The sequence below is a fragment of the Leopardus geoffroyi genome, chromosome B1 (assembly GCF_018350155.1).
Source record: "Leopardus geoffroyi isolate Oge1 chromosome B1, O.geoffroyi_Oge1_pat1.0, whole genome shotgun sequence".
NCBI lineage: Eukaryota > Metazoa > Chordata > Mammalia > Carnivora > Felidae > Leopardus > Leopardus geoffroyi.
Window position 1 is genome coordinate 132,365,466 of NC_059327.1, and position 21,973 is coordinate 132,387,438.

The following is a 21,973-nucleotide window of genomic DNA, read 5'->3' on the forward strand; positions in this document are numbered from 1 at the left end:
TTCGAGCAGGGACAATCAGGCTGGGATGACTGGGGAGACTTCAGAGAGCTCGGAATTGAGATGGACTTTTAAGGAGGGGAAGGCTTATAGCAGCAACCAGGAGGTGGGTGAAGGTTCAAGGCAGGGCAAGGAGCTTCAGAGAAAACCTGGAGGAGGGAGAGTACAAAGGGAGCTTAAGAATGTAGAGACCATGGAACTGTTTGGCTGGAACAAAAACTTCTTGTAAGAGGTAAGATTGGAAAGTTAGGCTGGGTTTCTGGAGAAGTCTGAGTGCCTTCCAACATACATGTTATCTACAAAAATAAGAACAAAAAGATAAATGTTTCTCAAAAACAAGTATGGAAATTTTGTAAGAAAATTAGAGGGAAAAAGTCATTAAGCAAAGTTGTAGAAAAACAACCGAATAAGCATGAAACTGAGATCAAAATGTGGAAGGTGAGGTAAAAAGGCTTGGAGACAATGACATCGTAAAACTTGGTTAATCCCACAAAGCCTGAATAACTGAGTCACAAGTACAGAAAGCAGAAGAAATATCTAACTTGGATGGAGAACTGAAGAAACATTTGAAAGCAATAGGCAGGGTTGAAATCACAGGGAAAAAGTCCCATATTAACATTTATTTTTTTGATGTCAGGACAGCCTGGCCTAGAGAACATCCAACTGGACTAGGAATGGCTCTTATACTAGGATTTGTTGCAAATGGTGCCTATGACAAACAAGGTTTGCTTAGCCCAAAGAAAAGACATGAGATATAGATCTACTCCTGATGTAATACCTACCGAGGAATTTTTTCTTTTCCTCCAAAGTCAATTTGTGTAAAGCCTTCCAAAACATCACTATGGTAGGATGTGAATTGTCATATCCTTCTTCATAATGTGCATTCTAGAGAAAAAAAAGTGCAAAAAAAGAGTACTCAGGAAATAGGAAAAAGAAATTTAAATTCAAACTTCTAGGCCTTTATGATCTACCTTTTCAAATGTTTCCCAGTCATAATCTGTATTCCCAACTATCACATCCTTCAGTTCTTCCGGATGGAAAAATTCAATGATATCCTTCTCACACACTTTGTAAAATCCTCTTTGGAATTCTTCATAAACTGCCTTCACAGAGATGTTGAAGATGTAATTGACACACTTAGAAACATAGTCTCTCCTTTAATAAAACAAAAAAATGATTTCAGCTTACAGCAATACCCTGAACAAAAGTGGTAGGGGGCGGGGAAAGTGGGAAGGATAAAAATAACTAGAAACCCTAACAATACAGTGCTTACCATGTACATATAGCTATTTTTCATATATTATCTAATTTAATCTTCAAACACTCTCAGGGAAGATTGTTAGGACATTTTAGTAAAAATACTGACACACTGAAGGTACATATTTGCTCAAGGTCACACAGTTCAGAGAAATGACACAGATTAGAACAGAAAAAGTATGGAAGAATAACACCCAACCTGCTAATGCTTTAGGGGAATGGGCTTAGAAGATGGGGGAAATTTCCTATTTTATTTTATGGTCTTCTGTGCTGTCTGAATTTATGCTAGTGAGTAACTACTATTAGTATTTGTGGTTAAATACAAATAAAGAGGGGGATTTCTGCTTCTGGCTTCAATGGGGTAGCTTATAGCAAATTACTCCCAGTGAGAAGAACTAGAAAAATCCAGATAATACACAAAAACACATCTAGCTCCAGGCTTCCAAATGTGAGTCAAGACTCAAGAGGCCTCTTCATGAAGACAGAAGGGAAGCCCTCTGAAGTGAGTCCCACATTTTTCCCTTTTGGCCATTTGCTAACACAGGCAAAGGGATCAGGCAAAAAGTAGTTAAGAGGCAGAGAACTTTCTTATGTCTATTAATAATACCACGGATAAATTGAGAGTACTCATAAAATATATTATAGAACTGGAAATCTTCTATTTCTTGATCTGTATACTTACGTACTTTTCTGTATGTTCTACTTTAATACAAAGTTCTCTTTTAAAGATAAAGATTAAAAGATTAAAGAAAACTAGGGGTGCCTGGGTGGCTCAGTTGGATAAGCATCCGACTTTGGCTCCCATCATGATTACATAGTTCGTGGGTTTGAGTCCCACGTCAGGCTCTATGCTGACAGCTCAGAGCCTGGATCCTGCTTCCGATTCTGTGTATCCCTTTCTCTCTCTCTCTGCCCCTCTCCCACTTGTACTCTGTAAAAAAAAAGATTAAAGAAAACTAGTTGGCTTACACCATAATGCTCACTTGGCGGTATCCCTCTGCCTCTCTGACCAACTATCAACGGAACATTCTATAATCCCAAACTGTGGCTTTAAAATAGCATCCTATAAGGTGTTGAGAACTCAAGATACCACTGTAATATCTAATAATATTAACAGATACTAAGTACTGCTCCAGACCAGGCACCACTGTAGACCACTCTAGGTACCAGATATACAAGGATGAACATGACTAGTGCCTACCTTCATGGAGCTCATGGTAGTGGGGGAAATACAGATAGTAAACAAATAAACCCAAAAGGTAGGTAATGGTGATACGAAAAGAAAAAGTAGAGACAAAAGATAAGGGAAGGCCTCTCTGAGAAAGCCATTTCCTTCCTTACCAGAATATAAACTCCAGGAGACACATACATACACACAACACACACCAACTCTCTGCCTTATTAAAAAATGATAAATTTGGAATGGAAAATTATATAAACAAAACAAGTATTTCACTTCTCTGTACCTACTTGTTAGTCTGGTCAACAATTATGCATCTTCCATTAGGAATTAAGTCTACATCATTTTTGTCCCAGTGCACCTGTAATCACAAATAAACTCAGACATCTCCAAAATAATCCTACACAATCTATTATCAATAAAAATACTTTGAAACATACTCTTTTCATTAATATCTTGTAAAACTATATATTTTAGTCATAAAAACTAGCAAGGTATGAACACATGAAAAATTATCTTTATCATGAAGAATGAAAAACAAATTTTTATAGAATCATCTATTTTAGCTTATCATACTGAAAAAAAACTGGCAAACTGCCGTATCTCAGTAATCATTTTATGTAGTATAGACCTACGTGGTAGATTTGCAAACATGGCCACAAATTCTTCCCAGCCTGGTATTCAAGCCTCTTTGCAGTGTGACTTTGCAATACTCCCTGCCCACCCCGATCAAGAGGAGAAGTTTTTATCTTTAGCTCTTGAAGCTGGGTGTGGCCATGTGAGGTACTCTGGCCAATGGGATCTGACAGAAGTAAAAGCTTAAAAAGAAGCTTGTATGTTGAGGCTTGCACCTCTTTGTAATCCTGAGACAATTCTGTAAGGATACCTCAACCAGCCTACTGGGGAATAAGAAACCCCTAGAACAGAAAAGCTGTTCCAGCCCATACCCCACAAACCAGCCAACAACTAGGTATTCAAGCCAAGGCCAGTGTGAACCATCCAGCTCAGCAGTCAATTCACTCCAGAAATTCAATGAATTGTTTGTTTTAAGCCACTAAATTTAGCTGTTGTTTGTTACATAGTAAAATCTGACTGATATGCCCAGGTCATAAAAAATGAGGGAGAAAAACCCTTCTGCACTAATTCAGAAGTCTGTTATTTTGTTAAAGAGTGACATGCCTAGATAAATATGTAAAAGGGCAATCAGATTAAATGAAGCCAATTCTTACAGTTTACTCACATTAAAATATATATAAAATACTTCTCCAAAGTCATCACCTTCATCATCCAGAAGTGTTTGCAAACTCCTAAAGAACAAATAATTTTGTTATTTAAAAGTCAATAATCAATCACTAGATAGATCATCTAAAATAAATGTCAAGTGCATGACTATTTGGAAGGTGGGAGGTCAGGGAGTTAGTTAATTAACACTGCCCATTTCTCTGTGTACTGATAGCCAGACACCAACTACAAGTGTGAAGTTTATGAGTATTTGCAATTCTGTAAGTTCTCTTCCTTCCATCCTTACTTCCTTTACCCAGTGATTGTAGGTTTCTATTTAGAGGATTGATAATGTATTTTTTTAAGAGAAAGTCTATTTTTATTTTTTTTTAATGTTTATTTATTTTTGAGAGAGAGAGAGCATGCACATGTGAGCAGGGAAGGGGCAGAGAAAGAGGGAGACAGAAAATCTCAAGCAGGCTCCGCCACCATCAGCACAGAGCCCAATGTGGGGATAGGATCCACCATGAGATCATGACTTCAGCTGCAATCAAGAGCCAGACGCCCAAACTACTGAGCCACCCAGGGGCCCCAGAACTGATCATGTATGTAACTGATACCCAAACTCATTCAAATCAGTGTTATCTTTACTTAAAATTTGAACTTCACTTACAGAATAAATACCCTCTTTCTAAATATCAGGGATCACTTAGGAAATCTGAGGTATGAGAAGGTCACAGAATGTTCTCTGCATCTACTGTCCCAATATCATCAAGCTTAAGACAGACATGAATTTGATCACCTTAACTGTTTCAAGGCATCTGTGTGAATATAGGTTATATTAGGATGGATAGCAGCCAGTCTTTTTGTGTCTCCATCCTCTCTTGTCCTATGGTACCTCACACATATTTTTAAAGTTGTAGATCTCATCATATTTGCTCATTCACTCATTTATTCATTCAACTAACACTTACTAAGCACCCAATGTAGCAGGCATAAGGGATGTAAAGTTCAGACATTACTGTCAATGAACCCTGAGACTAGCAATAGTAGGTAAGATATGCTGGTGAAAGTCTCCTCTACAGTACACTGTTTATGAATACCAAGGAAGCTGCCTCCAAAACTAAAACTAAAATAGTGCTAATATCTTATACTTACTTATATGGGATACCTCCCCTATCCCATTTTTCTACCACCCCCAAACTGGGTTACAAATACCAATTTGCAGGGTGCCGTTTCCCCTTTTGTTAAGGGATCTCATGAAGAACAGATAAATTCTTTCATCTTATTGAAGTTACACCTATTAATCTTTCCTTTAATGTTAGTACTTTTTATTTTTATGTCTTAATTAAAACTGCAATGGTGAGAAAGAGATCTGTCCATATTTTCAACATGTCTGCATTTAATATTTAAGTCCTTCATCCACACGAAGTTGATTTTTGTACATGGCATAAGGTTACCAGCTCTCATTTTTTCCCATATGCTTGAACTGACGATACTCCTGTTCCCATTAACCTGGTATGCTACCTCTAACAAGTTCCATAGGTGCATGGGTCAGTTTCTGACCTGCACTCCTACTGTGCTGTCCTAATACAGCTTTCTAAAAATTCTTAATATCTGGTAGGCCAAGTTCCCTATCCCTATTCACCTTTTTCTGCTAGCGGTTCTTGGCTTTCTGCTCATCCATATACATGTTATAATCAGTTTGTGAAATTTCATGGAAAGCCTGCTGAGATTAAAACTGGAGTTTCACTGAATACCATGATCAGTGGCTTTCCATGTGTGACCCAGACCAGAAACTTCTGGAAATCTCTAAGGACTTCACAAGTGACCTATGAGGTCAAAACTATTTTCATAATCATACCAAAATATTACTCACTTTTTTCACATTCTTTCTTAAGTATAGAAGGCAGTTTTCCAGAGGCTATATTATGTGATAGCTAATAGAATGAATGTTTATGTATCCTCTATTTAAAACATTTATCACCTTTAATTTCTAATACTGTAAATACTGACAAATACAAACAACATAAGGATAAGCTCTTTGGGGTCTTCAATACTTTTTAAGTCTTTAGACCTAAAAGTGTGAAAAACATGCATACCGATATAATGATTTTTACATGTACTAATGTTGATGTGTTTTAAGTTTATTAAGTCTTCTTAGGCATTAGTATTATTACATCATTTTCATTGTTCTAGGAAAAAATAATACATTTATTTCCTCCTCTCCAAATCTTGTACTTTTGATACTTTTTCCTTATCAATAGTATAATTAGTATAGTGATTAACAGTTGGATGACAGGAGCACTTGAGTGGCTCAATTGGTTAAGTGTCCTACTCTTCGTTTTGGCTCAGGTCATGATCTCACAGTTCATGAGTTTGAGCCCTACATCGGGCTCTGCTCTGATGGCATGGAGGCTGCTTGGGATTCTTCTCTCCCTCTCTCTGTGCCCCTCCCTGGCTTGTAACCGTGCGCTCTCTCTCTCAAAAATAAATAACAAATATTAAAAAAAAAATTTTTTTTTAAAGTTGGATGCTGGAGACAGACTATGTTCAATTTCATGGTTTTGTCACTATGGAGTCTGGGACAAGTTACCTAACCTGTCTGTTTCAGTTTCCTCATCTGTGAAATGGGGATACTAACAATAATAGGACCATACTACTATTCTCATTCTTTTGAAAATCTACATAGGATTCCATTGCATAAATAAGTCAAAAATACAGAATTCCTTTACTGAAAAACATTCAGGTATTCCACGCATTATGGACTATGTAATACAATACACATTTGTATGGAAAAATCCTTGCATGGTTGTATTATTTCTGAAAGTAAAATGCCTAGAAGTACAACTGCTAAGTCAAAGAAGCAAACACATTTTTGATTCAGGTTAAGTACTACCATACTGTTCTCTGAAAAGGAACCACCAATTTACATGTCCGCTATTAATACCTGAAATTAGAACAAACCTTTTCCCAAATCCTCACAAACACTATACAGCATCAGTATTTCAATATGTCAGTCTAAAGCACAAATCAGCCTCTGATTTCAATCTGTATTCTAGGATGACTGGGGAGTTTAAGCCATTCTAAAATTTTTTTGTGTGGGTTGTCTTCTTGTATACTTTGCCAATTTTTCTTATGGATGTATAGAAACACTTTATACAGCAGGGCTATTACCCCTTTCTCTTACCAGTATTTTTTTGTGAGGTGGTAGCTTGGCTTTTTAACTTAGAAATAAGTTTTCACTTTAAAGGTGATGATATGAAATGAGATTTAAAATAAACATCACTTGCAGATTTCGCACCATGGTATAACTTATGCTCTGTCCATGACTGTTTCTACACAAGTAAAGTGCAAAGATTAATGCAAGCACTGAGGAGAGGAGGAAAATCAACTTGTCTTCATTTTAGAAAGTTCAATTATTATCCAACAATTCTTTCCAAAATTAAAATTTTTTTAAAGTATCTACAATGGGGGTGCCTGGGTGGCTCAGCTAGTGGAATGTCCTGGGATTGAGCCCACACTGGGCTCTGTGCAGTGTGGAGCCTGCTTGGGGTTCTCTCTCCCTCTCTTTCTCTCTGCCCCTTGCCTGCTCTTGCTCTCTCTGTCTCAAAAAAAAAAAAGTAGCTACAATGTTGAACATGAAAATACTATTAGGGTGTGTGTGTTTAAATATTTACAGGAACACCTTGGAGATACTGTAGTTTGGTTCAAGACCACCATAATAAAGCAATTATCCCAACAGAGTAAGTCAAAAGGATTATTTGTTTTCTCAGTGCATATAAAAGTTATGTTTGCACATATATTGTATTCTATTAAGTATTCAATAGCATTATATCTAAAAAAACAATGTGCATACCTTAATTTAAAAATACTTTATTGATAAAAGTGTAACTATCCTCTGAGTTCTCATCAAGTTTTAGTTACTGATCACACATCACCATAACAAATATAATTGAAAATTTTGAAATACTACAAACATTACCAAAATGTGACACAGAGACACAAAGTCAGCAAATGCTGTTGGGAAAATGCCTTGACATGGGTTGCCACAAACCTTCAATTTGTAAAAAAATGCTACTAACTGTGAAGCATAACAAAATAGTAAAAGGTATGCCTATATCTGAATATATATTATATGGAGTTCTAGAAAAAGAACTATGTTTACTTACTTTCCCAAAACAGGGCTAAGTTCTTTTAAGTCTTCCAGTGATGGCGCCTGGTTCAACAGTTTCTTAAACAGGGCCAGTGGAAAAGGGATGTTGGCAACATTGAAATTGAACAGACAAAGTCCACACAGAACCCCAAAGAAGAAATATCTCTTCTTCTCAAATTTAGGCTGCAAAGAGAAAAAAACAAAAAACAAAAAACCTAATGTGTTATAATTTTTACAAGTAAAACAAAATTTTTATATTAGGTACACCTTTTCACCCTTTCACAAAATCAAATCACAAATTAAAAAAAACTTGTCGTAAGAATATTTAGAGTTTATGTATAGTCATTAAGTCAATTTCAATCTCTGCCACAGGAACAGAAATAGAATTATACAAACTGAAGTTTTCTCAATTTCTTTTCACAGCCATTGCCTTCAAATTCATTGGGAAAAATAGAACTGAACAAAAAAAAAAAATGCCTGAGAAAGGAAGGGTTCTTTTTTATCTATACATTCTATAAATGGTTAATAACAAATACTGCTTAAATTTTCCTGTGTAGTCAGAAATAGGAACCCAGCGAAAAAGAGATTCTATTTTAAAGAAAATCATCACCTTATTAAAATTGAAGATTATCTCCATAATTCTATGTACCAGTAATTCCTCTCCTAAAATGAAACAGTCTAGACAACCTAATTTTCAATGGTATGTGACATGCATTTGCTGTCATGATAACCATAAGCAAAGAGGAGAAGACTTACTCTGACAGGAAACCACATGTAGGAAGCCTCCTCAGGATATGTGAACATCCCATATTCTGGACGGGTCATCTCCTCAAACAGACAGTGGAAAAATTCTACCTTGACTCCTCCAGAGTTAAGCCCAATTTCTCCACTAAATGAAACCTGAGGAAACAGAACAAGTAACACATCACTTCCAGGGCTCTGTATTGCTATGTATTAAAGCTCATTTAATAATAGTTACAGTAAGGGGTGTCTGACTGTTCAGCTGGAAGAGATTGTGACTCTTGATCTCGGGGTCCTGAGTTTAAGCCTCTTATTGGGTACAGAGACTGCTTTATAAAACTTAAAACAAAAAAAAAAGCTACAGTGAACATGATCTGTAGACCCAAGTATTTGGTGAACAACATGGTATTACCATATTTAATCTTCCCATTAATTCTGTGAGGTGATAAAGCTTCAAGAATTTATTTATTTTTCCTCTTGGTACTTTTTTTTTTTCAATATACGAAATTTATTGTCAAATTGGTTTCCATACAACACCCAGTGCTCATCCCAAAAGGTACCCTCCTCAATACCCATCACCCACCCTCCCCTCCCTCCCATCAGCCATCAACCCTCAGTTTGTTCTCAGTTTTTAAGAGTCTCTCATACTTTGGCTCTCTCCCACTCTAACCTTTTTTTTTTCCTTCCCCTCCCCCATGGGTTTCTGTTAAGTTTCTCAGGATCCACATAAGAGTGAAACCATATGGTATCTGCCTTTCTCTGTATGGCTTATTTCACTTAGCATCACACTCTCCAGTTCCATCCACGTTGCTACAAAGGGCCATATTTCGTTCTTTCTCATTGCCACGTAGTACTCCATTGTGTATATAAACCACAATTTCTTTATCCATTCATCAGTTGATGGACATTTAGGCTCTTTCCATAATTTGGCTATTGTTGAGAGTTAAAGCTTCAAGAATTTAAATAACTTCCCCAACGTGACACACGGCTAAGAGGTGCAGCCTCCATTTAATCCTGGGTCTGTCAAGTCTCAGAGCCAGCCTTCTTTAGCTACTAATCTCACCTCAATGGGCATCATTATTATATAATAAAGTATCTCGAGCATAATGAAAAAACAAAGAAATAAAATAATTTTCAAAAAACTGAAAAACCAGAGCACACATAAGATATTTATTGGCTTGGTTGTTTACTCCCTGAGAAGGCACCTGTTGACACCAATTCCTCCCTAGGATGATTCTGTCATAACCCTCCTTTACTTCTCCGATTACTCGCTCATTCCTGCCTTTCCTTCTTGGAATCCCTCACTCTGGTGTACAAATGTGGTAAGGTCTCCCTTATTCTTAAAAGAAGAAGAGGGGCGCCTGGGTGGCGCAGTCGGTTGAGCGTCCGACTTCAGCCAGGTCACGATCTCGCGGTCCGTGAGTTCGAGCCCCGCGTCGGGCTCCGGGCTGATGGCTCAGAGCCTGGAGCCTGTTTCTGATTCTGTGTCTCCCTCTCTCTCTGCCCCTCCCCCGTTCATGCTCTGTCTCTCTCTGTCCCAAAAATAAATAAACGTTGAAAAAAAAAAAAAATTAATTAAAAAAAAGAAGAAGAAAAATCTCAACATTCCCTGTCTTCAATATAGACAGTCCTGTCTTCTACGGTTGCTAAATTCTGTAGAATTGTGTACACCAGCTTCCAAACCTATTTCTCTGCTTAAATGCTCTCTCCAAGAGGACCTGGAACCTGTGAACCCCCAATTCCAGGGACTTGTTCTCATGTCTCCTCTCCTTGATTTTATGAACTCATTTTACCCTACTGATTACCTCTTCTTTCTTCATACCCTCTTCTCCCTTGCTTTCTCTTAAAAAGCATTAATTGGGTTTTTACTTCTCTCTTCTTTTTCCTGCTGCTTTAACACCAGAAATGCCTGTGGTTCTGTGCTATTTCTGTTCTTTTTGCTCTTTCCCTGGATGTTTGATTTCTCTTTAAAACTTCACATAACACTTACAGGCATTTAACCTTCAAATCCACTCTCATCCTATCTTCTCTCCTGACTGACACACACTCCTATCTGAAGGCCTGCTTAACATTTCTGTCAGGATATTCCACTGGCACTTCACCCACAGCTTTTACTGGTTTGTTTGGATGAATGTCTCTTCCATTTTCTAGAGATCCAAGTTTCAAAACCTCAGTGAGTTATTTAAAATCTGTGTAAGGCCAAGTATCAAATCCTCTGCTCCCTCCTGTGGACAAGCTCCTTAATGTCACAAAGCCTCTGTTTTCTCCTTAAGATTCTTGGAAAGATTAAATAGGATAACATACAAAATGCCTCACACAGTCTGGAAAGTGGTCGCTGTTCATCAAATGTTACCTAAGTTTTTTAAATGTATGAAATATGGGGTGCCTGGGTGGCTCAGTCGGTTTAGGGTCTGACTTCAGCTCAGGTCATGATCTCACGGTCTGTGGGTTCAAGCCCCGTGTTGGGCTCTGTGCTGACAGCTTGGAGCCTGGAGCCTGCTTCAGATTCTGTGTCTCCCTCTCTCTCTGCCCCTCCCCTGCTCATGCTCTCTCTGTCTCAAAAATAAATAAAAATATTTAAAAAATAAATAAATAAAATGGATGAAATATAAAAGTGGAACTTAAATAATTCTGTGGACTGGCTGGCTGGCACAGGTAAAATTCGCATAATGAGTCTTAGATTTTTTTTTTTTTAACGATCTATGTGGAGAATATGTAGAAGCAGTTCCTCTCAGGCGAGGCGGGGGGGTTGGGGGGGTGGGGTGGGAAGTGCAGTGACAGGGCAAGCGTGGGGCTGCCTTGTGACCTGGCTGCATTCCCCCTTTTCCTCACAGCTGCCCAAAGATAACAAGAAGAAAGATGCTGGAAAGCCAGCCAAAAAAAGACAAAGACCCAGTGAACAAATATGGGGCAAGGCCAAAAAGAAGAAGTGGACCAAAGGCAAAGTTCAGGACAAGCTCAATAACCTGGTCTTGTCTGACAAAGCAAGTTCCCAACTATAAGCTTCTAACTCCAGCTGTCGTCTCTGAGAGACTGAAGATTCAAGGACCCCTGGTCAGGGAAGCCCTTTAGGAGCTCCTTTGTAAAGGAGTTTATTAAATAAAAATAAAAATAAAGTAATTTCTTCTCTGGAAGAACCACGGTTACATCTTTTTAGATCTTCCTTCTCTCTGCAGCAAAAATATTGAGAATTATACTTTACCATTAACTCCCTCCTCAGATCTTCATTCTCAAACTGATTTAGGTGACTCAAAACATCCTCAATCAAGTGATTCCTTCTGACTGTCAGATTGAATGTAGGCAACAAAGATAATTCGGACCTTCCGTGTTCCACAACTCCGGCCAGCCGCATACAAGCTCTAAATTTTTTCTCCTAGGAAAACCAATGTTTCACTTCATTTCACCATTTGCTCTAAGTAGGAATTTACAAACGGGAATAAACTGGTTCAATTTATCATGAGTGCACATCACAAACATTTATGAAAAGAGCTTTGTTTACATATGCCACTGGAGAGAAGCTATACATTCAGTATTCACACTCAGTAAGCAGAAGAAACACCAAAGGAATGAAAAGCTTTGTGGAGCCAACCAGGGTCAGCAGGGAAGTGACCAACTGTGGGCTCTATTGGTCCACTTTATCCTGCAAACACAATTATTAATACTTCAGGTTACCAAAGCTAATTACCATGATTAGGCTAAGAGAAGAATTAGCAGATACTAAAGCAGTATGCTGAACAGAACATTCTCACTTGGAAAAGAATCTCAGTAGCTTAGAAAGAAAGCAGGTGGGGCACCAGGGTGTCTCAGTCGATTGAGAGCCCAACTAATGTCGGCTCAGGTCATAATCCCAGGGTTGTGGGATCGAGCCCCGTGTCAGGCTATGTGTTCAGCATGGAGGCTGTTCAGGGTTCTCTCGCTCTCCCTCTGTCCCTCTCCCATGCTTGTGTGCTCTCTAAAATAAGATTTAAAAAAAAAATAGAAAAAGAAAGCAAGCAAGCATGCTGCAGGTAAAATTCAGGCATGAGAGACCTCTCTGAAGTCATCCTAATCTCAGAGGAAAACCCAACAAGAGATTTTAAAGATGATCTAAGAAGTTATATAGGAGACAGCAAGAGAGACAAGACACACACACACACACACGCGTGCACGCAAACACACACACACACACACACACACACACACACACACACACACAAAGACTATCTATCTGACCAAATGGCAATTTGAGATCATTAAAGTCTAAGGCTCTTGGGGCGCCTGGGTGGCGCAGTCGGTTAAGCGTCCGACTTCAGCCAGGTCACGATCTCGTGGTCCGTGAGTTCGAGCCCCGCGTCGGGCTCTGGGCTGATGGCTCAGAGCCTGGAGCCTGTTTCCGATTCTGTGTCTCCCTCTCTCTCTGCCCCTCCCCCGTTCATGCTCTGTCTCTCTCTGTCCCAAAAATAAATAAACGTTGAAAAAAAAAAATTAAAAAAAAAGAAAAGTCTAAGGCTCTTGACGAAACAACAATCAAATATCAGTTCCATAAAATTATTACTGGAGGCCTGTTTAAAATTAGGAGAGGGGCACCCTAGGTGGCTCAGTCGGTTGAGCACAACTCTTGATTTTGGCTCAGGTCAAACCTGATCCCAGGGTCGTGGGATGGAGCCCCACACTGGTGCTGAGCATGGAGTCTGCTTAATATTCTCTTTCTCTCTCTCCCTCTGTCCCTCTCCCTTGTTCACACTCTCACTCTTTCTTAAAAAAATAAAAATAAATAAAAATTAGGAGAGAACAGCTACAAGAGTTGAAAAAGTGAAAAAAAAACTTCTTGTATCTTTTTCCTTTCATTTTCCTGTTAAATAGTTCATTAATGGTCATATTCATAAATCAATTTCCTATTTTGTTTTATAATGGTTAACTTCATTATGTAGAAGTATCTACTTTTATGACATACATTTAAATATTACTCATATATATACATACACGGATGCATATATAAAAGTGATAAGAACTAAGGCTCTTGGGCACTTAAACTTCCCTAAGCGTTTTCTTTTTTTAAATATTTTTAATATTTAAAAATTTTTATTTTAATATTTATTTTGAGACAGAGTGTGCACACAAGTGGGGGAGTGATAGAGAGAGAGGGTGAGAGAGGATCCCAAGCAGACTCCATGCTATCAGCACAGAACACAATGAGGGGTTCCTTCTCACAAACCGTGAGATCAAGACCTGAGCTAATATCAAGAGTCAGATACTTAACCGACTGAACCACCCAGGCTCCCCTCCCTAGGCATTTTCAATTGTCCAGTTTTAAATTCAAAATCACTTTTCCAGATATGCTGACAAACAGAACCAACTCACCTGATGATAGTTCATTGAAAAGGGGATATTTTTACAAACCTTTATCATGGTATCATCAGAGTATCATCCATTTATGTGTGTCTGCATTTCAAGAATCCTGTCACCTGTATTCCCACTGCTATGTTTTTATTATTATTATTATTATTATTATTACTATTACTATTATTAGACTGGGCCTCCTTAAATACTGGTGCTAATCCCAATCAAACCCAAGTCTGCTATGCTTCTCTAAGTCCCATTCAGAAGACCTGTAGAGAGGTTCCAACCTCAAGTAAAAGCCCTACAAATTAGGTCAGCTGCCCATCCACTACCCTTCACTACTGAGGCCTTAATGTGCCTCAAGGCCAAGCCAATCCAAATGATGACCGTCTTTCTTGCCATCTTTATTAGTCTAAGCTCCATGAATGTTACAACCATTGGTCTTACCAGTGGGTAGCTCCCTTATCAACCCCTAAAATACTGTATACTTATGAAGGCATTTATCATTTAATTTAATAAAGACAAAGACAAAGACATACATACCTGTATTTTTAAAAGTGAATCTGCATATAGTAGTTTGATTTTCGACAAAATATTAAAGATAAACGGAAAATGACTGAATATGACAGGATACGCAGTGTCTACTGAAGTGTCCTAAAAATAGAAATGACGAGAACTCTGACAAATCAAAGGACAGAGAAATCTTATACCTTAGCTCACATCCTTAAACCCCTGGTAGTTTGTGGTCTCAGTTCTTACAGCCAAAGCAATCCAAATTGCTGGTCAGCAGTACTTAAATATATAAAATTCTATGAAAATGTTTTGTACATATCAATGAAAGGTATATAAACCTAGTATTATCAGCACTCATTTAATTTAGCAATTAATTATAAACTCCAGATGTTTTCCCAAAGAATATGTTCTGCTACCATCTGCACTTCTGAAATGCAAATTAGTTCAGATGCATTTAGTAAACAGGGGAATGATATAATGTGGATAGCTGAGGATCTCATACAGGATTTCTGCCAGTCTGTGCTAGCAGCACAATTACAGCCTTCAGAGAGAAGGAGAAAACCTCAGGTCAGCTGTTGAACTGGCAGCAACAGCTCATTAGCTTTATTTTAAGAAAATAAGAAAGGAGTATTTCTACCTGGAGCAACCAACAAGGCTGTACCCTGTCCTGCTGGCTCCTGATGAGGCATGCTGCCCTGTACCTACAGGCAGAGCCCCACTCGCATCTATGTGAGCTCCACATCACCAGTCCTCTACTTAGGAGTGTGACAGAATCCCACCCTTTTGTCTTGTGCAATTCATACTCTTCTGGCACTCTCCACAAGCTGCCTGCCTGTGGCTGCGCCACATGATTTAAGGTAGCAACCACTTTTCCATTAAGGTTCTACAAAACTGCATTGGTTTTGAGGGGTCTGTCTTGCTTTTCCTAGAAGTCCCGTTATTCCTACTGAGCAATTCTGCAGAATACAAGGATATTTGGAAACTCATGCACAATGTTATAGCACAAATACCTATATTAACTCAATGATGGTCAACTTTCCTCCTTTAAACGTGCCATACTTGTGGCACCTGGCTGGCTCAGTCAGTGGAGCCTGTGACTCGATCTGAGGGTTGTGAGGTCGAGTCCCACACTAGGTATAGATCACTTTTAAAAAAATTAAATCTTTAAAAAAATAAAAATAAAAGCAAAAAAGAAACATGCCCTACTTACCAAGTTGTTCACTCTCCAAGAAGACCTTCTATATGCATCCCCATAAAAATCAAGCCATTGTGTAAGTTCGTTTATTTTGAAAATATTTTCGGGCAGTTGACATTTAGCCTGGTTTACCTTAAATAAAATACGGCCCGTGAGAAAGTTTTATAAATGAAGACAATTTTGCTTTAGGGCTATTAATTAGATTAGCAGAATAAATAAATTACATAGTCTTTCAATGAGCAGAATAAAGTTCTATCCAATTCCTCCACTGACAAAGCCCCACATTTTCAGGAACATGAACAATACCTGTAATAGCAGAAATTGATGATATGATAACTCCTACTTACTTTTAATTCATAGAAATGTTGTAAAGAATTTTAGGTCCAAAGAAAAATACACTGCAGTATGAATCCAAAGTAGTCTTGAGGCCCAATTTTAGGCCATATTCTTCACAGCTTAACAGCATACCATTTACAGATGTTCCCCTCTGGCAAGGCATATGTGGAACATTCCCCTCCTGAACACATAGGGGAATTTTGCAGCCTTCCATCCCTTAAGATGATCAGAGTTATTTATTTTGACATGTACATGGGAACCCGGAATAGTGCTAACCATCAGTCAGTGAAGTCACTCATAATGACACTAGATGCTTTCGACATGAGTGACCATCATGTCGAGTGACCTGGTTGGACACAGTCCTAGCCTAAATGACTAATTCTCAACAGGTCTTCTAAAAGCCCCTCTTAGCTGTGTAAGCTAAGACCATTCACCTGGAATATTCTTTTTTATAAATTTTTTTTTTCAACGTTTATTTATTTCGGGGACAGAGAGAGGGACAGAGCATGAACGGGGGAGGGGCAGAGAGAGAGGGAGACACAGAATCGGAAACAGGCTCCAGGCTCTGAGCCATCAGCCCAGAGCCTGACGCGGGGCTCGAACTCACGGACCGCGAGATCGTGACCTGGCTGAAGTCGGACGCTTAACCGACTGCGCCACCCAGGCGCCCCTCACCTGGAATATTCTTACTGATCCTGGCCCAGACCCCAAATGATCCAAGCCTCTCAGTACCAACACCGAAAGCATTGTGAAGCTGTTTCAACCGTGAATACGGTCCTCTGGATCCTGCTGATCTCAGCCTTCCACAGTCAACAGCCTTAACATCCCCAATTATGGAAAAAGTGACTGCTTTATCCTTGTGGTTTCTTGCAGTCTCCCTTTTGAGGTTGGGGGGGGGTAGGTAGTGACAATCTGATGTCACTGTCAGAGTCAAAAGGATAAAGCAAGATCCCTTGACAATTTCTTTTGGTGTTCAGTATTTCTCAGCATTTTTTTTTTTTTAATTTTTTAATGTTTACTTTTGAAAAAGAGAGAGACAGAGCGTGAGCAGGGAAGGGGCAGAGAGAGACAGAGATACAGAATCCGAAGCAGGCTCCAGACTCTGAGCTGTCAGTACAGAGCCTGATGCAGGGCTCAAACCCACAAGCTGTGAGATCATGACCTGAGCCGAAGTCGGACACTTAATCGACTGAGCCACCCACATGCCCCAGGATTCTCTTTTTTAAGTGAAAAAAGCTCATTAGAATACATTTTCCCTGAGCTCTTCAGTAAATTTCTCAAGTTTTCAAAACCCAAATTATTTTCTTTTACTAATCTTTCTCTTTTGTATAAAACTTCTAAAGATAGTCAAGGATAGGCACTGCTTTTTAGCAGTGTGGCAGAATTCTTTTTGTTTAGCAGTATGACAGATTAGCTACCTTGATTCACTGAGAACAACCAGAAATACAGGAGAAAGTGTGAACAAATATTTTTAATTCAACACTAATACTGTAAGTAAATATGAAATAATCACATCAAAAACAAAGTGAAGGTGGCATTTGCCTTGAAAACATTTGCCAGAACTGGTGACCTGAACTTCGGTTTGCAATGGCTGGGGCTTTGGAGAGAGGAGACAAAACCCAGACTGTTCAAATTATAGAGCCAATAATAGAACACCACCTCATAAATCTGGGATCCAAAAGGGCTAAACCATCACAGTGAGGGTAAACTAGAAATGAACAGGCTCTTTCCTCCATTCCTACATCAACCCACCCCCACACCTTGACTCAAGCCCATGAAGTGAACTGCAGCTAGTTAAAACGGTGCCAAGCTGTGGAAAAAATATCACCTACAGTATTTGCACTCACAAAAGGACTTTCCTGAAAATTCGCACACTGCATTCACACCATACCTAGAGATCTAAAGAGCTTCAAATCAAGAATTTAATTTAAAGTAGTACCAAACTGCCAAGTGGTTAAGTTGTTTTTAAGTTACTTGAGCAACTCTTTTCACTTCTTTGGGCCCAGCTGTATTGATTTATTGAACGGGGATTGGATTAAACCAGGCATCACAGATGTAATGCCTACAGGATCTTGATGGTGTCTTAACAAATGAGGCCTGCTGAGTATAAGACAGTAAGGTATAGAGGAGACTACCAAATTGCAGAATTCATGTCTCACCTGAAAAAAAACTAACAGTATCAGACCCCTTTTCCTAAATGCTTTAGTTTTCCAAGAGAAACCGAAAGTTTAAATTTAAAAGTTTAAATTTCGGTTTCCAAGAGAAACCAAAAGTTTAAATTTAAGTGGTGAAACTAAATGCATTAAAAAAACATGTCAAGGGGTGCCTGGCTGGCACAGTCAGTGGAGTGTGCGACTCTTGATCTCGAGGTTGTGGGTTCAAGCCCTGCACTGGGTATAGAGATTACTTAAAAAAAAAAACAAAAGAAAAGAAAAAAAAGAAAGAAAGTAGTACCAAACCAAAGTGGTGTCTCCTGGCAGAAGCGAATTCTCCCTGGAGAAACAGCCCTCAAAGAATTCCAAAAGATAATGTTCCAAGGAACATGAACATGAACACACACACGCACACACATGCACACACAGAGTCATAAAACACACAATAATGAAGGCGCTATAAGGAAGATTCAACAGAAGCAAGAGAGGACAAAGCTGGCCTGTAAAGACTTCACATACCAAAGGTATAACTTCTAGAGATTTAATTAAGGAAAAATGGAAGCTTGAAGATAAAGGCAAGATGAAGATACCATAAATAATGACCAAGAATAAAAAGTTTCAAAAAAACAATTCTGCAAGTGAAAAACTTCTGCAAGTGAAAAACACTAATTACTTGAAATAAAAACTCAAAGGGCAGTTTTATTGGCAGGCAAAATTACTGAAAAGAGAATTCATGGAAAGATATGGCTGAAGAAATCATCCAGAATGGGATGCAATCAGAGACAGAAAATAGGACAGAAAGGTTAAGAGACATGGAAGACAGAGTGAGATGGTCTAACATATAAACTGGAATTTCAGTAGGAAGGGAGGAAGTCAACATTTGTTTGGATTTAAAATGGTAACAATTTAAGAACATCCTTGATAGGTTATTTTCAAAAACCCTAAACATTCTATTTAATAGTGATATTCAAATTTTTCCTTTAAAATCACAAACAAGGGGCACCTGCTGGCTCAGTCAGTGGAGCATGTGACTCTTGATCTTGGGGTTCAAGCCTCACGCTGGATACAGAGATAACTTAAAATACTTAGGGGCACCCGGATGGCTCAGTCATTAAGCGTCCAACTTTGGCTCAGGTCATGATCTCACAGTTCGTGGTTTTGAGCCCCACATTGGGCTCTCTGCTGTCAGTACAGAGCCTGCTTTGGATGCTCTGTCCCCCTTTCTTTCTGCTCCTCCTCCCCCACTTATGTGGTCTCTCTCTCTCTCTCCAAAATAAACATATACAAAAAAATTGTTTTAATAAAATACTTAAATATAAATAAAATCACAAACAAGATAAGGAACCTATTATGACCAACACTTCTATTCAACAGGGACTGTACCAAGGTACACGAAGGCTTAGCCAATGCAACATGGCAAAGGAAAGAAATAAAATGTATGTGAATTAGAAAGAAAAAAAAGTATTTTTTTCAAATACATGATTGCATGCACAGGAAATACAAGAGAACCTACAGGTAAATTGCTAGATAAGAATGTGAAAATTTATCAAATTTGCTGGCTATAAAAAAATATTCAAAAACTAATGCATCCCTACAAACCAACAGATAATATAATTTTTAAAAGATACCATCTATAAAATCTAAAAAAACTAAATATAGTGAAACAGATTTAGCCAAACATATCCCAGACTTTCATAGTAAAATAACACAATTTTTTTGAAAGACTTTAAAGACTATCTAATAAGTGGAAGAAACAGACACCATGAAAATTCATAATAGTAAAGAGATCAATTCTCCCCAAAGTGAAATATAGATTCAATGCAACTCCAATCAAATTCCCAGTAAGATTTCTGTTTGTTTGTTTGCATTGCCTATCAGCAGGGAAAGGACAGGATTTCAGTAAGGGATGCTTGGTAATTATTTTCATATGGAAAATAATAAAATATAAGTTTAACATAAATTTCCAATTGGATCAAACACCAAATTCTGAAAGGCAAAGCCAAAATCAATACTCCCTTTAGACCTGGATATGAGTGGCTTTCTGCTCTGGATCCATGACTTATAGGTCCTTGCCCTGGCCTTCCTCCAGCCAAGCCCTTTCTCAAAAAAGTAAAACTAAGATAAGAAGTCTGCAGAGCAAGGGGCCCTGACTACATGTACAGGCCTCTTCCCTTGCGTGGTTTCTCGGGAGTAGACTGTATTACAGGTGAGCACAGTCCTAGGTTCTGGTGCTCCAAAGGTGGCTAAGGTGCAGCTGTCATGGAGGCAGGGACAGAATGCAGACGTATGGGTTGTGGACATATGGCCACACGTGGGTACATGATACCTCTAGTGTGGGACAAAACCAAGGGAGGAAAAGAAGAGGACATATGGAGGCATCTGCCTTGAACCTCCACCTTTCAGTGAAAAACTCCATAAGGAGTCCAAGATTTCTAAATTTAAATCCTCCCCAGTCATTAGGAAGGTTTATTTATCAAGGTGGGTGGGTAGAGAATATTTTATTTCAGAGTATATTTATTCCAGTTTTTTGGCCAGGTTTCTAACCTTTTAAATATTAGACATAGTTATATGGGACTCTGTTTAACCTCTCCCTTGGGCTCCAACTGTAACTTCTATTACAAGACTATCTAGAGCAGCTTTCAGGCCAAAATCTTATTAGAACACAGCCTCACCCACTCTTTTTAAATTTTTTTAAATAATTTTTTTGACGTTTATTTATTTTTGAGAGAGAGAAAGAGACAAAGAGTAAGCAGGGGAGGGGCAGAGAGAGACAGAGACACAGAATTCAAAGCAGGCTCAAGACTCTGAGCTGTCAGCACAGAGCCTGACACGGGGCTCAAACTCACAAACTGAGATCATGAACTGATCCGCAATTGGATGCTCAAACTACTGAGCCACCCAGAGGTCCCCCACGCATTCATTTTTGTACTGCCTATGGCTGCTTTCATGATGTTACCGCAGAGTGTAATAGTTGTAGCTATAACAGATATGCCTAACAAAGTCTAAAATACTTACTACTCTCTGGTCCTTTCCACAAAGACCTCCTGATTTATGGTAATAATTTAAAAACTTGGAAGAAAAAAAAAGCTTAGAATAAGACACAAAGAGTAAAAACTATAAAAGACTAGATTATCAAATGTATCTGTATTAAAATTAAGAACGTGGTTGGGGTGTCTGGGTGGCTCAGTTGGTTAAGTGTCTGACTCTTGATTTCGGCTCAGGTCATGATCTCACTTTTCATGAGAGTGAGCCCCACATTGGGCTCTGTGCTGACAGTGCATAGCCTGCTTGGGACTCTCTCCCTCTCTTTCTCCCCACTGCCCCTCCACATGCACATGCTCTCTCTCTCAAAATAAATAAACATTTAAAAAAAGATTAAGAATGGGGGTTGATAAAAAAAGAAAACACCACAAAGTGAAAAGCCAAGCTACAAACTGGGATATGACATTTGCAACACATACAATTGACAAAGGACTGATTTACAACATAAAAAGAACCCCTATAAGCAATTTAAAAAAAGTCAAATACATTTAAACTGAATGAAAGTCACACAGACCTTTGACACAAGAAACAAATATTGCAATTATAAACATGACAACATGCTCTAATGCATTAGAACCAGGGAAATAGAGTTAAAATCATAATTTGATATCATTTAATACTGAAAATATTTTCTAAATTTTAAAACCAGACTTGGAGCAACAGGTACTCTCATCGTGACTTGGAAAGGATTTAAATTAGTCCAACCATTTTGGAAGACAGTTTGTCACTATCAATAAAGAACACATACATATCCTACAATCTATCAATGCCAAAACTAGGTATGGAGTGTACAAACCAAACTTTGACCCATGAATGCCAAGGTATGTGTATGAAAATATATACAGCAGCATCTTTTCTCATAG

The 21,973-nt window shown here is 38.5% G+C and overlaps 1 protein-coding gene across 1 annotated transcript in view; it reads right to left on the reverse strand.

The window, feature by feature from the left end:
- Window positions 1-21,973, reverse strand: part of HERC5 (HECT and RLD domain containing E3 ubiquitin protein ligase 5) — a 47,222-nt gene that overhangs the window by 560 nt on the left and 24,689 nt on the right. The window contains 9 exon segments of the mRNA XM_045473225.1: window positions 780-882; window positions 969-1,152; window positions 2,725-2,795; window positions 3,675-3,741; window positions 7,828-7,994; window positions 8,568-8,711; window positions 11,755-11,925; window positions 14,415-14,525; window positions 15,595-15,711. Of these exon segments, the coding sequence (XP_045329181.1) occupies window positions 780-882; window positions 969-1,152; window positions 2,725-2,795; window positions 3,675-3,741; window positions 7,828-7,994; window positions 8,568-8,711; window positions 11,755-11,925; window positions 14,415-14,525; window positions 15,595-15,711 (1,135 nt within the window).